General features: G+C 36.4%; 1 protein-coding gene across 5 annotated transcripts in view; it reads left to right on the top strand.

The window, feature by feature from the left end:
- LOC129790610 (autism susceptibility gene 2 protein) overlaps positions 1 to 18,553 on the top strand; it is a 195,637-nt gene that overhangs the window by 158,441 nt on the left and 18,643 nt on the right. For all 5 annotated transcript variants that reach the window (XM_055828199.1, XM_055828198.1, XM_055828197.1 and 2 more), the window contains one exon: positions 16,754 to 17,011. In XM_055828199.1, the coding sequence (XP_055684174.1) occupies positions 16,754 to 17,011 (258 nt within the window). The remainder of the gene's footprint in view (positions 1 to 16,753; positions 17,012 to 18,553) is intronic.

Raw genomic sequence — 18,553 nt, 5'->3', positions numbered from 1 at the left:
TGGGAGGTTATAATGAAAAGTGTATGAGAATTTTTGCAACCCCCCAGAGTTTCCATTACACGGCAGCTGTTAGTTGAAAGTTCCTCATTGATGGTGTTATTTTCATCCTCTCCATACCATCCTATATCCCCGGCCAGGAATGGGGTAGGGCAGAGAGAAAAGTTGATGGAAGTGATAACCGTCTCTGAATTTTCACGTTCACTCTATTTTGTAGTGCACTCAGGAAAATGTGGAAACTCCACTCAAGGATTTTCTATAATCCTTTTTCCTTCAAGGGGCACATAAATTGGTTTGAATAAATATTTTTAGTTCTTTTATTTTTCCAAAATGTTATATTTAAAAAGTGTTTAAAAAGGATTTTGTTAAAAATTTTGATTGAATATTTATCTTCTATATAAATTTTTTCTGAAAGCTTAAAAAAAATGAAAGCTAAAAATTACATAATTTTTTTTTCTCTCGTTTTTTCGGAAGTTTCAACAAAAGATCGGTAGATCAGTCCAAGAGAATTCTTTCAATTTTAGCCAGAGTTTTCGATGCTTTTGTATGATTTCTTCAGCCTATCTATCGCACAAGAGCTTTAAAAGCTCTGGCAAAAATTGCAAGGATATTTTCGGACTGATCTACCGATGTTTAGCGGACGCTCGTCAGTTCTTAATCAGAATATTTCATTGTAAATTCAACACGTATTTTCCTAAAAGCCAAACAAACAATTTTTTCCCTCATTTTCCAAGGTGTAACCACATCCTCCATTTTCCTATATAGCATCCTAGTGGTCGATTCAGTATGCTGCTGACACTGCACTTGAGTGAAATTATGCGGAAAAGTCTCTTCTCTCTTTTTTACCCTATCTCAGCACATACATATATATGTACTTTCAAATATGGCACAAAAGATTCGCCTCTGGTTGGGGAATTATCAGGAAAAATCTCTTGCAATTTCCCTCCCAATGGACATGAAGTGTCTCTGTGGTGCAGAATTTTCTCCTGGAAAATTTGTGAGATATATCAGGAGTGAAGATATCCTTTTATTATTTTTTTTTTTTAGGGAAAATTTCCACACGACAAAGGAGCTGAGATTGCTTCCATGAATTTTAAAAGAAAGCAATGAGAATATTTGCATTCCCTGATGCTTTCCATTATATAAAATGAAAATATTTCCTGAAGAATTTTATTTAATACCACCGAAGCGATTGAAGAGTTTTAGTGTTCATGTGGCGTTTTTGCAATAAAGGAAATCCTTCTTTATGCATAAATTGGTCTTTATGGCAAATCCACCAGCTTTTTCTATATAGGATATTTCACTTCGTGAATTTAACCCTCCTGTGTTGGAGAATCTTATTTGACTTTTCACAAAAATGGTCCTTTTTTATGTACATAAGTCAGTGAGACGTTGAATTCTCTTATGCTAACAATTTAAAATTGAAATCTACATGGATTTGTGGAAGCTTTGAAGTGCCATTTTGTGTTATTAGTTGGTGTTCCACTTCGTGGCCAACACCAAGTATTGTAATCGTCGGAAAAACCGACCACCTCAGATCGGGCTCAAACTTGGTATGAGCACGTTTTAGACATCCCACATTACGAAAATGGTGGTGGAAAATTTTTGATCCGGCCGGCCTGCCGGCCTGCCGGCCGGCCTGCCGGCCGGTGGTCCAAACTTTGCCTTATAGCTCGAGAACGGTAACAGATAGAGACTTCCGGTTTGAAGTTTTCTATAGAAATGTGGGTGTAAAATTTCATTTTTTCGCATTTTCAAAATCCAATATGGCCGCCATCCGCCATTTTGAAATACTGTCAACCACTTCCCTTATAGCTAGAGGTCTGAAATTTTAGTATGTTGTAGAGCTCAGTGAGACGTTTTCATTGACAATTCATACTTGAAAATCGGTCAAGCAGTTTAGCAAATATGGCGGCCTAAAGCAAAAAGTGTTTTTTCAATATAACTCGAGAACGGCTTGACCGATTTTGATCATCTTGGTATCAAATGAAAGGTATTGCGAAGCCCTACAACTGTCTAGAACATTCCAAGTTCCAAAAACGTCCGCAAGAGGCGCTAAAAACAAAAACAAAAATTGCCTAACTTTAAGGGGCAATATCTCCGAATCCCCATTAGGCAAATCTTTTAAATTTTGATATGTTGTAGCCTGACTCAATATCTTTCACCAGTCCGAAAATGAAGAAAATCTATGTCGCCGTTTAGAAGATATGGCCATTTGAAAAATTCTTGAATTTGAAAAGTTCTAAGAGCCATATCTCCTGAACTGCTTGTCCGATTTTGCTCAACTTGGTATCAAATTAAAGGTTTTGCAAAACTCTACAACTTTCTAGAACATCAGAAACCTCTAGAACTATCCCTTCAGGATAAAAAATGCCAAAAACTGTTTTGGTGAAACAAAAATCCGCCATTTTGTGTTCTAGTGGTGACCTTGAAATGTATCGAAACATATGTCAGATTATAGCTTATTTCAATACCTTTCCATAACTAGTCAAGAAATTTCTGTAGGTTTTATAGAACTTGAGATATGACCATTTTTATGCATCAAATTACTGAATTTTACAAAAAAAATCAACTTTGCCTACTAATACTGATCACAAATCGTATTATAACGCATAAACTAACTTCTATACGTTGTGGGACACCAACTCTTATAACTGGACGCGTTATGATTGACTTTCTTCACGACAATTTGAGAGGGGGATGGTATGATTTAGCCACTTCTATTTTACTTTTTTTCTTTAAAGAGTTTCTCTGCAATTTCCCGTCTAAACTGCAAACACAAACTACTCAACATCCTCTATTTAGGTTTCTTTTTATTAGAGATTCTGTTTGTGTTGCTCCATTTGAGCTTTCTCTAAATTACACAAAAAGCTCTGTGTGTGAATAAATAGTTTAGCAATAAACTATGTCTGCTAGGAGTGCTATAAAAACTATCACCGACACCATCTCCCTCTGTTGGTGGTTTTTTTTTACAGCCACCCCCACGTGGCGCGTGTTTTGCATTCAACGTGATGTAGTGCAACTGAAGGATTTCCCTTTCTGTTTGTTTTCTTTTTTCCTCCTTTTCTCCATCCATTTCATCATTCCTTACCACCTTGAGCTTCTACTATACATGATGTGAGTGATGGTATGTTGAGGCATTGCTCTCTCTACATGTTCCGCCATCAAAGCCATCTCCCCCTCTGCTGCCCTCAAACCATCCCCTAATGTACGCGTTAAGCTGCTTTATGGCAACGATAAAGCTGCCCCATTACACTAACGCTTACTTGATTCGTTAACGATGCGCGGTAAATGTGCGCGCAAAAGCTTTAATGGCTGTTTTATGCCTTTTTTCTCCTCATTTTTCCTCCCTTTTCCTCCACAATTGTGGTGCTCTCTTTCGTGTTTTCTCGCAAATTTCTTGTGTGTTTTTTTTTTTTCGGTGTAATACTCAACCACCCCATCACAAAGCATACCCCCTACACATCTAGAGCTTTTCCATCCGCGTGAACAAAAACAACCAAACCATGCAAAAAAAAAGCACAAAAGTTCAGACAGTTTTTTTTGTGAGTTCGCAAAAAAAGGGAAACGCGTGCAGTTACCCCGGAAGTTCTCAAGAGAGGATTTTTATATGATAAATGCATGTTTAACGCCACATTTTTCCCCCATCGTCCCAGTGGGACTTTTCACACCCTGATGGCAATTCCATAAGGCGGGTTGGCATCACCACGAAAAGACGAAGAAATGTTAAATTGTATTTATATCATTTCCTCATATGTGTTTCCCTTCGTGTTCAATTCAATCTCACTTCGTGATCCTCGCACAAGTTCTAGAACAGTGAAGAAAAAAAAACAGGAGATGGTAGAGAAAGAAAAGCTGACAGATATTGAAAAGTATATGTATGTAGGTAGTATAATGCGGGTTGGCTAAAAATGAGGAAACACGGATTTCCATAAAGATTTTTTCTCTCTCAATGTAGCACGTGCTCGCAATAATTTTTCAATATTGCACATTTCGCAATCATTTAGCCATAAAGTGTGGTGGTGAGATTTTTTTCTCGTCAATGGCGACGACAACGATAAAGAATTTATTGTCAAATGTTTTTGGAAAACATAATTAAAATGATCGAAAGAAAATAATTTATAATACAAAAAGGAAAATTAAAGATTTACGTTCATTAATGTAATTTGGAAAATTGAAATAATGGTGTAATAATCCTTGCATTAATAACTGAAAAGGAAAATTCCCACCAGAGGGCATCCGCATGATGGCGCATTTTTTGAAATTTAAGTGTGATTTATGCAATTTTGGCAGTTGCAAATTTGCAAATTTCTCCCATTTGTTTTAACATCTGTCTTATTTAAAATTACCCGGATTTCCTGTACATTAACCCTTGGAATGCGGAGCGGGGTCGTTGAACGACCCCAGCGCTATATTTCGTGTTATATCTCCATAAATATATAAGATACCATTCCCATCTTTTAGAAATAAGTTCTTTGGTTATCTGAGGAGGTTGTGTAAAAATTTCAGCTCAATCCGACCACCACAAGAAAAGTTATTAAGGAAAATGTAGAAGAAGGGAATTCAAAAATTGGTGTAACGGTCATGCTGCGGAAAATTTTTTAGAGCATAAACAACATAAAACATAATTAGAAGCATGTAAATGTGCAAAACAATAAAGAATATTCGAGAAATATTGCCATTTATCACTTTGCGGGAAGTTAGGGGAATGTGGGGAAGAGTGAAAAAAAAATTGCAGTTTCTTGGCAAATTTCTCAAAAAGAAATTGTGAAAAATGATTGAAAAATGTTTTTCCCTAATATCTTCTTCTGCGTGTTTCCGGGTGGCGAATTTGTGATGCAAGGGGCAAGAGGACTATATAAGGAATCTATAGGCACTAACCCGACAACTCCAGGTTGTATAGTTTGGGAGAAAACTGGCCTTCTTTTTGGGGTCGTTCAACGACCCCACCTTCGCATTCTACGTAACTACCAAGGCCTCCGCATTCCAAAGGTTAAATGCAGACTTTAAAAAAACATTAAAGTTTAAAAACAGATAATTCTAAAAATATATAAAACTAAAATATTTTAATGGTATTCGTGCAAATTATTAAACAACAAACTTTATAGTTTGTAGTGTTTACAAACCACGCTTATTGTTTTTCCAACCGCTCTCATTTTTCTCTAACTATATGTAGGTACCTAGCTTTATTGCAAATACTCTTCTATATAGACTCTAACAGTTCATTATACCTTCCCATAAAAGTCTTTTCTATCTTGTCTGCTTATGCCATAACGATGCATTAGAGGGAAAAAAAGCGATCCACACTCTTGTGCTTTAGTAGTATAATTAAATTTTTAATTAAATATAGCCACCAAGCTACACTGTTGCAAAAAACTTGCACAGTTACAAGGTGCTCAAAGACATGGTTTGCGCAGCAGCAAAAAAAAAGTGACGTTGAATTTGATATTAATGGTGCAAAAGAGGCGAGTTAATGGCGCGATATGTATGAAAATAAAAAAAAGGAGAGCAAGAGATCGTTGATGTTAATTAATTAAAAGATCCCCATGCAATGTAAAATCTTTTCTCTGGCGAGCTCTTTTTTTTACAACCATCATTACTGCGCGTCCAACACTTAAACTAATAATAGATAATAGAGGTATTAAATTTTACGCAATTATGCGATCATAATTATTTTATTGTATACACAACTTTTTTTTCCTCTTCGCCAGTCTTTAATTGTCCAATAAGTGACGATAATGGTGTGAGGTATAAAATGTGTGGTGTATAAAAAATACAACTTGACATGCCATTTTATTGGTTGAAATTAATTTTTTTTTCACCGCCATAACATTCACTTTGTGGATGATATTAAGACGAGAAAAATGTTAATTTGCTATTTCGGTCATGTTTGTAATTTAACTGACATACAATTATTTCTTTGTATATATGTAGGGAGGTATATATAGTTTGTATACACACGGTGAGAAAAGAGAAGGTCAAAATACGTACGCAGATGGCAATTAAGCAATTACATGCGAGGATGCTGTAAAAATGTTTACGATGACGGGGATAATTCACATTTTTGTCAATGATTATTGAGAAGGGGAGGGGGCCTATATAGGGAGCATAATGTGTGTGCGAGCACATGAGGAAGGTCTACCATTGCTGTAGAGCCATGGGAGGTATGGAGGTACTAAAATGAAATTCTTGTTAACTGAAAATTATGACATTATATTGTTTTTAAAGTAAATTGCTGGGTGTTATTGGGACGCATGTGGTGCCACGATTATACTCAGAGTGTTTTAATACACAGCGCGCAAGGGTATTAAAATGGGTTGTAAAAAAAGCCGCGAAAATAATAATGGCAGCAATTCGGAATACATATAACGATGCACATTGGGGGTTTTATAATAAAAGACTTTGGTGTTTTGTGTTGCCCATAAAAAAGCACTGAGCGCGCGGTGCAAATATTTCGCACACAAAATCTCCCCATAAACTATAATTATGCCCGTTAAAATAACCCACCCCCCATCCCTGTGCACCCCCCCCAAGTATGGTTTTACGAGTTATTTTTAACGATTAACTTTTTAATGACTTTCAAATTATTCATAAACAATTCTAAAGTGTCGTACATGCAAAAAGGCTAGAATTATAAGTCAATGAAAGCATATACCCGGCAGCTAACTAGTTTGTGTGCGGGGGTCTCCCTCCTGTAAGTGAAAGGCGCATAAACAAAATTATACTATGCAGAGGGCAGAAAAAAATATATATGGGGGGCAAATTGGGGAATTCATTTATTGTTTGGTGGATTTTTATTGCTATTGTGTCGCCTCCATATTCGCTTTATGCGGTGTTGAAGTAAATTTTATGGTTCTGCACATTGCAAAAATTCAACCCATATTTTGTGGCGACGGAGAGGTATATACATATATAAAGGAGAAAATGAGCAATTAATGCTCCCTTTTTTGCACTTTAAACCATTTTAATGGCACACATTATCCATCGAAAAAAAAAGCTTCTCACATGCAAAGTACATTTCCAGGAACTTTCTTAAATAATTCCACTCAATATGATTTTTTCCTTCTTTTTTTTAATGACTTCTGTACATACCTACACTTCTTTTTTATCGAAGGTCCAACATGCGTGGACGTGGTGGAATTTGCACGCTACAATTGTTTTACAAGAATATATTTCTATTATGATTCCAGTGGTATTGAGATGTACATACATGTACTGTGCAAAGGGAAAATATTGGGGTAATTTGTAATGGAAGATATTTTTGCACACGTTTGCTGCTTATTCAGTGCGAAATTGCAATTATTCACGTTCTCCAGATGGATATTCTTCAATTTCTTTGATTTCTTACCGACAGTGTGTTATGTACTTATGGATTCCTTAATAATTTTCATATTTTCCATGAAAGTAGAAAAAAAGAAGAAAAATCAAAATTACCCGCTAGGTAATTTAAATTTATTCATTAAAGCTAACGGGTGAATAAGTATTGTCAATATTCTAAATTAAATTTAACGCTAGATGGCTCTAGTTGGCTAATGGTAAAAATGATTTTTCTTCCTTTCATCAAACTCTTCATTTCAGGAGTTCAAAAATTCAGTCAGGATAAAAAAAATAATTAGAATTTTCCAAAAAGGATTTTTTTAGTAAATAAATTCATCCACAAAATATTACTTTAAAAAATATGTTTGTAGATAGAATTGGCTACTCTATGAGCCCCCAATGTTCTTCTAAAGCTCCCACCACTACCGCTGCTATTATATATCTCACAATTCTATTTAGCAGTTATTACTTATCCAATAGACATGTTCTTTTCCTACTTATATTCACGTATATTATGCTGCTCTCATTGCGACAAAGATAAATTGATGCTCGTTGTAGCATGGTGCGAGTTTTTCACGCAATATGGGAGAAAATTTGCGTGAGAATTTTTAAGCGTAAAAGAACTCATATCTACCTACACGATTTCCCCGCTGTCTCTCCCATCTCAGATTACCCCTTTTTTCGCGTGGTGATGCCATGATGGGAGGCTCACGCAGACATATGGTGCGAAATCCCAAAGAGAAAATGCAATAAATTGTATCACAAATGCATATAAATTAGCAACAAAACACCTCATACGCGCCCAAATAAATTCGCGTGGAGGAGCAAATAACATACAAAATGAGTGTAAATTTGTGCTAATTGCGTGTAATTTGACTACAGTGTGAATTACATATGGGAACAAATACTCAGCAGCGTGTGTTTGGGTTGTTCGTGAATGCTAAATTCTGCTGTTAGTGTGCCTACATATAGCATGTTGAGGGGGGATGGGGGACTGGGGAGGGCATGCGGTGCGGTGTGTGTATGGGCAAAAGTAATAGGTTAATGATCTAAAATGACCGACTAAATCTATGCAACCATTAGAGTAAGTCAATTTAATTATGTAATGACAGACTCAACGATGTGGAACATGTTTTACGTGCGGTGCTCACCTCTCAGCCTTATAGGACAGCTCTCATGCATTTTCAAACACTCTCTGCCACCTCTCGCGCATTCTTTTTCTGCGTCGGGCACGGCCGTACGATTTAATTGAAAAATGTCTAAATAACAAATTTATTGATTGAGACACATATAGCAACATTTATTGTGGAGATCGAGAAGAGATAATAATTTATTAAATTGAAAGTTAATATCTTTCGGACTTCTTGTGTGTCTGTCTAATATGTCGGACACACTTTATTCTTTTTACTCTCTTTCTTTTCTTATTTTTTTTTCTCTTAACATTCCGCCTTTCTGTACATTGAAATAAATATGGGAATTAATACACCGACAAGTCGAGGAAAAAAAAAACAAAATTGGAATCTTGTATTACAAAACAATTTATTATTATTCTCTCACATTGATTTCTCTTTTGTCCATTTTGTTCATTCATTTATTCATATTTTTTTAGGGTTGCCCATTTTTCTGTATATCACATGTACACCACACTGACATTTGACCTTAAAGAAATGTAAATATTTTGAAATGAATTTCAATAAGGAAACAAGCTGCGAACAATAAAAAAAATATCAATTGACGTTGAGTGAAAAATTTCAATTTAATTTCCTCACTTTATCGTCTTGTTTACATCACCAACATCTCGCCGCCACAGATGAGGGTAACATCAAAGAAATTCTATCACAGAGAAAAAAATAACCCATTATTGGGATATTTTTTTATTGTTCGTGGAATAAGTAATAAATTCATTTATTTTACTGAATTTAAAAAGCAATTGAGGTTTTTCATTAAAAGAATTGAAAATTATTCATAATGGTAGCCACGATGAAGGTTTACTTGTAAAAAAAAATTTCCGCTAGAGGGCTTTATAGTTTCAATAGCGACATCTGTCGCTCAATATAACTGAACAGCAAATTCATAACATTTTCATCCCTTAACTCCCCAAACAATCTCAATGGTTTCTATTTGAAATTCTTGGGAGATTATTTGAGTACATCTCGGTGTAATTGTATGAAATAAAAGAATTAATCAATCATTAATCTCCTGGAGCATCATCAATTGCTCCATGCTCTGATAACGATCCTCCTGGTGGCACGTTTTATTGACAAAATCCCACCGACTGAGATGGGGAGAGGAGTGCTAAAGTGGCTAGGGGTTAGTTGACTGCCTGACCACCTCGATTGCCAATGCACCACTTTACCAGCCACCACACATACATCCCATTGAGAGGATGGAACATGGTCAGAATGGAATATCGTGTGGTTCTCACTATTCTCACATCTGTGTCCATTCATGGGCACACACCATATTTACGTATGCTGGAGCCAACATTAGATTACATATACGTCTGATATTGGAGGCATCCTCTGAACCGTACCTTCTGCTGTGCCTCCCACACCCCTTCCCTGCCATGGGTATCGAAAACCACCCATTTGACTTTAACATTTCATAGTGTGTGTGTATGGGAAACTCTCTCCCCCGTAAACCTATGTCAGAGCATATCTTTTGTATGGGATGTTGAATGTGGATAAAAGGCATAGAGCAGAACTAATAACTAATTCAGCAATTATCGCTGTCTATTTCCATTTTCGTGCGGTTGTGGTTTTGTGTGCTGAACACATTACTGGTCAACGTGAGGATGAGGTTGTTGGATATCTCCCCAACCACGCTGAGAGCACCCAATGTTGCGGGATTTTCCTCTGTAATATTTTCCATAAAATACCCATGTTGTTATATAACAATCATTTGTTCAATATTCTGTCTCATCCTTTTGTCTCATCGCAAATAGCCCAAATAGGATTTTCTATTACAGTCATATTTTTTGAGCACCTCCCGCCGAAAAAAGATAATTGACATTCATGCAGAAAAATATGGGAAGCAAATGGCAGTGAAATATGTACTTTTTTTTAATTAAATCCGACATTCACAGAAAGGTTTGGTCGGATGGGGGGTACTTAGCCTGGAGGAACATGGTGCAAAAATTCATCACTCTTGTTTATTGTTCCATGCAACAATCGCGTCAAAGTTATCATGATGGGTAGCACAGCCAGGTTCCTGGCATTGTACGTGTTGACTATTAAATAGCCCTCGAGGCGATATTATCGCATTCACCTCACTTGTAGCGCAACAACAATCCACCGGGTTAGCTGCCGTTTTCTCGGATGGATTCCATGTGAAATTACCATATTTGTTGGTGGTTGCTGCTGGTTGTGAAGTCAACTTTACTCCTGCAACGAGCCAATTACTGCTGTAAGATGTTCAATTCTTTTCCACTGTGTGCTGCATCTATGAAAATCCCGCATCTATTCTTTACCATCTCCAACCCCTCTCATTTTACCCAGCTATTTGCACAAGAAACTACATACAAAGGCATTGCAGAGTGGTAAAAGGATTGAAATTTGCACGCAAGCTGGCAAAGCAATACAATGAATTTTGAATTAAAATAAATTTCTTAATACATTCAATGGTATTGCTTATGTAAGAACAAAAAGAAAGAAGAAATTCTAAAGGGGTAAATAACTAGTAGAATTATAGGTCTCTGTGGGAGATTTAAAATTATTTATGAATTTACATTCATTTTTTTTTTTAATTTTCTATGTTTAGTCCCACACTTTTCGTTATTTAACTAAATGAAAATTATACAACAAAATTCGATTTTGTAACTTTTCATCTCGCAATCTGCTATCAATTACACCATGTAAATTGTTCATCAGGCAGTAATAAAATTGGTGAATCAGCGATAAAATTTGCCAATTTTGCACACATTAAACTGAATTGTTGCAAATCTCGCGCAATGTATTTTACCGTGAAGTGAAATAATTTAATAATTTTAATTTTGTGTATAGTACCATGGAAACTTAATTTTGCTTTACACACTAAAAATTACACCGCTATTGTGTTAAATGATTAATATATTGCCTGTCGAGGTGATTTTTTTTCGTTGTAACCACAATTCGTGTTTGTTTATCAGATAGAGATCTATGCGGTGGTGTTATAAAGTGTTGTGCTTTTAATTACACCTCACACTATAAATTTGCGATGAATTGTTTTAAATGAAAATTTATTGTGTGCGAGTGAGATTTTCTGAATTGATTGCCACTAAAGCGTGAATTAAATGTTGTTGGCATGGACGGGGGGAGGTGTTCAAGTTGCGACAACTTTGTTGCTAAAATAGGCATATTTGTAGTCCGTATATGTGTGTCTATACCGCAAAAATAATCGCGATCATCGTAAATTATTGGTTTGATTTTCTCGATCGTGCGAGCATTGCGATCAGTCATGAATTTTATTAGTTTGTATGTGTGCATGGCATTCACGATGAAAATCACAATTAAATTAATTGACACGGTGTTATTTATGATAACGAACTACTGGAAAATCTCTAACCCATGTAACCAGTTTGTTGTTGGTGCTGCCTTTCGTGTGAAACATATTGATTTTCAATGGAACTCGCGGTGGCACGTCGTCGGCATTGTTGGTCCCCTCGATTTTAAAATTTTCATTCAACCAACCCCACCCCCTCCCCTCGCTTGCCCGCCTCATGGCAGGCCAATTGCCAGCAATAGTTGCTGCTATATCCAATCAATTTACAAAATGCATTTGAATTGACTAAATAGAGAAGTTGATGGCTGAAGCAATTGGAGGTTTTAATTTCCTTTTATGTGGGCATTTTATTTCTTTAAACTCTTTTTATTGCCCCCCTCCCCCTCTCCCGCTGCTCCGTTCTCTCAACGAACCATTTGAGATCCAATCGTACGTACTCCATGCTGTTTGAGCGCATATTGTGTATAAGATTTTACAATCAAATACGTTTTTATTGTCATTACTGTACACTGATGGGCAAAAGGGGTGCAAAATAGCACCATAAATGGCTGCTTATTCAAGAAAAGGATAGTAAAAGTGTGAGCAAATACTGTCGGTTATATTGTGAGCTTGAAAGAAAAAAAAACAACCACACAAACCGAACATATAAGAAAAGAAGAGATGGTTGGAATAAAGGTATTAAATAAAATGTGAAAACGGCGGCCAATGGCGGCATCATTATTGCTTGTTTAATGCCACAAGTTGTTAAATTGCTTTCAAACAGCAATAAATATATATGTATATATAACATTTATTATTGACCATATAGCAGAATGTTGTATTTACCACGAGTTCGACTTTACGTGTGAATTGGATGTGTAGCAACGCGAAGAAGAAAGAACTCTGCAAAAAAAAGCATAAACAAATTTCTCCCAAGGGGTGGATAACTTGTGTGAAAATACGGTACTATATTTATTTCTTATAGGAATTATTTTTCTACTTTAATTTTGCATAATTTATGAAAAGTCTCGAATATTTAATACAATTTGGAACATTTTTTATTAATTTCTTTTAGGCCATGATTAAAAAAAGCTTAAGATCAAGAAAAAACAATAATGACGTCATTTCTTATATTTTAAGCACTTTTTAAAAGAAAAGAATCGTTTATTCAGAGGTGTATGAAGATTTATCTGTGAAATTAAACAAGAATTGTTTTAATTTCAAGCGGTTTATCCATATATTGTGCATATAGCCTTTCTAGAAGAAATAATGAAAATTACCTCCATTCTGCATCTCCAAAACTAATGTTGTTCGCAAGAATTGTTTTCCATTTAACAAGCAAAATGATCTACTTCCTTATAATTACATTCATAATAATGTATTGAACATAGATGCGACAAACATTGAGAGAATAGATGCACCACATGCAGCATTGAAAAGGAATAATATCCTTCCCTTTGTCCCTTTTGCAATTTTCATTGATCATTTTGATTGAATTTGAGTTCAGGCCACTCCATCATAAATATATGGACCTTTCTCATTTACTCGCATCTTCTGTTTGGATTTATATTATGACGAATAGAGCATGTCGTTGTGCACAGAATCGATGAATAAATCCTTCATACGATGCATGTCCTCCACAAACTCTTAAATGCAATTCCAATAAAGAGGAGTGTATGAGAGAGGAAGAGAAATGAAATTGTGGTGTGTATATGGTTTGGAAAAGAGCTCCAATTCCCCAATCGAATGCCTCACTGATATTTCTCGGTCATATAGAAAGGTATCACTGGGATCTGATATGGATGCACTTTGTGCCACCCCCCAACCCCCCAATGCTATCCGGTCGACCTAATACAGTATTCAGGGATGTATGTTTTAATGAATATCTCACCAAGCGTTTCCATTTTCATTCCCACATACCCATATTGCGAAGCCCCCTTCGGCATGAAAATCCACCCCTAAAACGTACACACTCTATTCATTGGGAATTCAAATCGAATGGATGCCCTGCTCTTCCCCATATCTCGGAAATGCATGAGAATTTAGCTTTTGCGTTTATTAATAAGAAAATCGATATTTGTGTGTTTGTATGTATGTCAGAATGGGGATTTGAATTTTTGGGGGTGGAGGTTGTTGGGATGAGGAGAGGAGTAAAATCCAGGGATACCAAAATGGGATTAACAATTCCATATGCGGTCCATAGTGACCAACAGGGGTATTCTCTGCCACCATTGCAGATAAAGAGAGAGAGAGGAGTATGAGGAGGTGCGGTACTGTATACCATGAAAATTCTCCAGAATCATTCCACCCTTCGTCGTAATGACATTCCCAGGGGATACTTGGAGAAATCAACCGGAATACAATATGTCAATGGGACCCCTCTTGGCAGCACTCTCTCTAGGAACCCTATATTGCCTCTATGTAAGGACGAAGAAGCAGGAGGGCGACATGAAATCAGGGAATTAGTTCTTGACAATATGAATTAAAGTGGATTTTCCCGATGAACTTGTCATGCCCTATCACGGTGAGACCACACATATAGCAAAATGCCGTGAAAGAAATAATTTTAGGGGATTTAACAACCCCTCTGTGATCTCCCTTAGATCTCAAGGAATCACAATTTTCCGGCTCTCGAGACTGAAAAGGGTAGGATGTGAAATGCCAAACGGAGGGTCAGCATAGAATAGGGGTGATTCGGGAGGTAGTTGCCCTGCATGGCATAATAGAAATTTCACACCATAGCTGTCAGTGAGTCGAATGAAATATTGAATTTTAGTTAAATGGTTTGGTCAAATCTTGTCCCTATTTACAAAGCAGTTCTTTTTTTAACCTGCTGGCCGCCAAGACCTTGGAGCTTCCTTAGAGCGCCAAGGTGGGGTCGTTGAACGACCCCAAGAAGGAAGTCGATTTTCTCATAAACTATACAACCGGGAACTGTCGGGTCACTACTTTTAGACTCCTTATATAGTCCTCTTGCCCCCTGAACAACAAATTTTCCACCACAAAACACGTAGAAGAAGATATTAAGGAAAAACATTTTTCACTCATTTTTCACAATTTCTTCTTGAGAAATTTGCCACGAAGTTGACTGCAACTGCTATTTTTTTTCACTACTTCCCCACATTCCCCTCACTTCCCGCACCGTGATAAATGGCAATATTTCTAGAAAATTCTTTATTCTTTTCAACACTTATGTGCTTCTGACTATGTTTTATGCGATTTATGCTACTTATTCGCGATAATTTTGACACTGAGAAGGTAAATTGAGAAATAAAAACAACCCCACTGGCACACGGTTCATGACGTGACTAACTTCATTCTAAGAAATTTTCCGCTGCATGGCCGTTACACCAATTTTTGAATTCCCTTCTTCTACATTTTCCTTAATAACTTTTCTTGTGGTGGTCGGATTTAGCTGAAATTTTTACACAACCTCCTCAGATAACCAAGGAACTTATTTCCAAAAGATGGGAACGCTAACTTTTATATTTATTAAGTTATAGCACGAAATATAGGGCTGGGGTCGTTCAACGACCCCGCTTGGCGGCCTAGAGGTTAAAAAATAAAATCAGGTCTTTTTTAAACCAGTAACGGTCATTTTTCATTTGAATTTTGACAGCTTTGTATTAAATGTCAGTCTAAACACACTGAACTGTCAGTTTAATTTAAAAGTTTGGGGTCTTTTGAATGATTCTTTTGGAATGTTCTCTATATCTTATCACAAAGGGTCAATAAAATTCAAACTTTATTAACGACGCGTATAAACCTTGTGTTATTATAAAATTTTACTTTGGGATACTTTCTTTTAATTTTCTACAAGAAATACAAAATATAAGGATTTTAAAAATTTAAACTTGACTTGTCAATTCTGACAATTAATTTTGACGTAAGTAATTTTGACGCAACTATTAAGCTCTGACATAACTTTAATTTTCGCTGGTAAAGCAAATCCAGTTAAATTGATACCCGTAATTTGCATAAAAAGCATAAAATTACATTTATTTACAAACATTCACACTTTTTACTCACTTATTGACGTAATTTGGTTACTCTGACAGATAATTTACACAATAAAATCCAAAATGTAAAGAGAAAATATTACTTTGTGGGTATACACAACATAATGGCGGGTGGAATGTGTGTAGAGAAAATGATATGATATTGGGAGAAAATATCAATTTGCATTTTAATTAATTGTCCGTTATTAGTTGATTGCAGTATCAATTGAGTGTAAATTTATTGGCACCTTTTGACATGGATATTCCATGCATAATTTTCGGAAGTGTGTGATTATATATAATAAAAAAAACATGCTCGACATGCCCCATGAAATATTAATGTTATGATTATTAATTTTTTCCTTCGTCGTTCCAGTCTCGTTTCTTATAGAGTTGTTGATGTGATTTGAATTTCTATAGCGGCGAAAAAAATGTGTAATGATTGGCTTGTTGAGTTGTGTCTCCGCACAAAATACCATCTTTGGGTTATGCTGACGAGGAGGATTATAAGCACGCACCATTTATACAAACAGTTATAGTTGATGGAGAGCATTTAACATATTTCGATAATATTGAGAGTTATAAAATTGACAAATTTACGATTATTGGCTTGATCAATAATTGACGCTGAAATGTGATTTTTTAATTAAGGTCATTAATGCAAATGGCGATGATATTTAAAAATAAAAAAAACCACAAAGTATATACAACATCTTAAGACATTGATGATGATCACATTTGAAGAACGAAGAACGAGAGGGGAGGGGAAGAAATAAAAAGCAAACAAAGATATTTCTCCAATTTTCATATCTCTATCATTGAGCTAACTTTAAGTTTTTTTTTTATTGATTCGGTTAATTCAATGAAACGATATGGCGAAAAAGAACTTCCATTAGGCAAAGACACTGTAAAAAAAACAAATACTTTTAGACAAGAGATAGGTGAATCTTTACTGACCTTTTGTTTTTTGTTGCGATTTTCAGGGTTCTGATGGAGGGTCTGTGGTCTTCGCGTCAACTCCGACACAAGTCACAACTGCAGCTCCCAGTCCGGCGGCACCTAGGAAATCGGATTTCCCAACCACTGGACTGCCGCTCAGTAACGGGCCCCTGGGGCTGGGAGGTAGCGCCAGTCCCGTACCCGTGCCACCGGGACCGGGACCCGCACCTCCGGCCCCGTCACCGGCTCCAGCCGCCCTGCCACCTCCAAGTCTGCCGCCACCATATCCGACACCAATGCAGGTAAATTACAAAGTTCTTTTAATTCTAAGGAAGGCAAAACCAGGCGCCTCCACTGCATTCTTTGAAATTCGAGATTAAAGATTTTTCGAGTTGCCTTAAAAGAATTTTAAATAGTTCTTCTGTTATTCGAGTCCCATTTTTTTCTTTTCTAAAAACTTCCCCACTAAACTATCCCCTAAAATTTTTTTTTTATAAATCAACTTAAGATTTCTTATTTTTCACCATTTTCCACAGTAAATTCTTTGTAATTATTTCTTTAAGATCAAACAAATATGAACAAAAAGTGATTTGAAAAAAAAAAGAATCCATTATCCTTTTTAGACTATCAATAAGGGATGAATTTTAATGAATTTCAAATGGAAAAGAAACTCACTTTTAAAGTTGACAGAAAAAAAATCCAATAATTAAATCATCTTATGGGGATTTTAATTAAAAGGCGATCTTTCTCTGCTCTTTTTTTTTGTCCTTCCGCTTTCCATTGTTATTTATTGTCTAATGAGAAATTTGTTCAGAAGAAAGCCCCACCAGGGGGCTAACACAGGGTTGGGGGAATGGAAAAAAATCGTGAGGAGATTATGAGTGAGCCAGAATAAAATTGAGGGAGATATTCCAGGATGGTGGTGGTGGATTTTTTTTCCTTACAGGAGGATAATTGCATACTTTTTCTTCTCGTATTTTTTTTTCCACCCCCTGTGTGCTCCATGGGGGTTAAATCCTCGGGCTTTTTCTTCCACCCCTGGGTTCCCCTTGGGTTTGTAACAAAAAAAATTAAGTAGAAGATATCCATGGAAATGAAGATTTTGACTTTCTTAAATGAAAATTACTTTTCATCTTCTTATGGCATTAATAAAAGCATCTTAATTCCCATGTGGACCCCTCATAAAATGCGTCTGCGGAAATTTTCTTACTTAGATAGGGTAGAGAGAGAATTTGATATTTTGTGAGTACATAGAAATTACACAGAGGGGTTGTCTCGACACATCAAACAAAACCGCAACTCAATTTACTCCCACTCAATGTTCTATATTATGGGATAGGGGGATGATGACCACATACATGTCTGACCCAACTTGGGGGATATGGGGTTGTGTCGCTAATTTAGCTAATATTATGCTAATGTATTGTCTACAAATTAATTGACACAATTAACGTCCGGTCGTGAACACATGTCGTCTGAGAAATCAACCCCATTCGGATGCTATTGGTTGTGTCAACACTCAACTTCGCACTCACTTGTCTCAAAATGTGTACTCATGAGATTGAGTATGAGCAGTACGAGACTCGTTTGTCTGCTTAGAGAGTGTTTAAAGTTTATTTGCTCTATCATAGGGAGGTTTCAGACACATTTATTTATTTATATTAGTTGGTGTTCCACTTCGTGGCCAACACCAAGTATTGTAATCGTCGGATTTTCCGACCACCTCAGATCGGGCTCAAATTTGGTATGAGCACGTTTCAGACAATCCACATTCCAAAACTGGTGGTGGAAAATTTTTGATCCGGCCGGCCTGCCGGCCTGCCGGCCTGCCGGCCTGCCGTCCG

Source organism: Lutzomyia longipalpis, chromosome 2, assembly GCF_024334085.1.
Source record: "Lutzomyia longipalpis isolate SR_M1_2022 chromosome 2, ASM2433408v1".
NCBI lineage: Eukaryota > Metazoa > Arthropoda > Insecta > Diptera > Psychodidae > Lutzomyia > Lutzomyia longipalpis.
The sequence above is the reverse complement of the archived record's forward strand: the minus strand, read 5'-3'. Positions and strand labels throughout refer to the sequence as shown.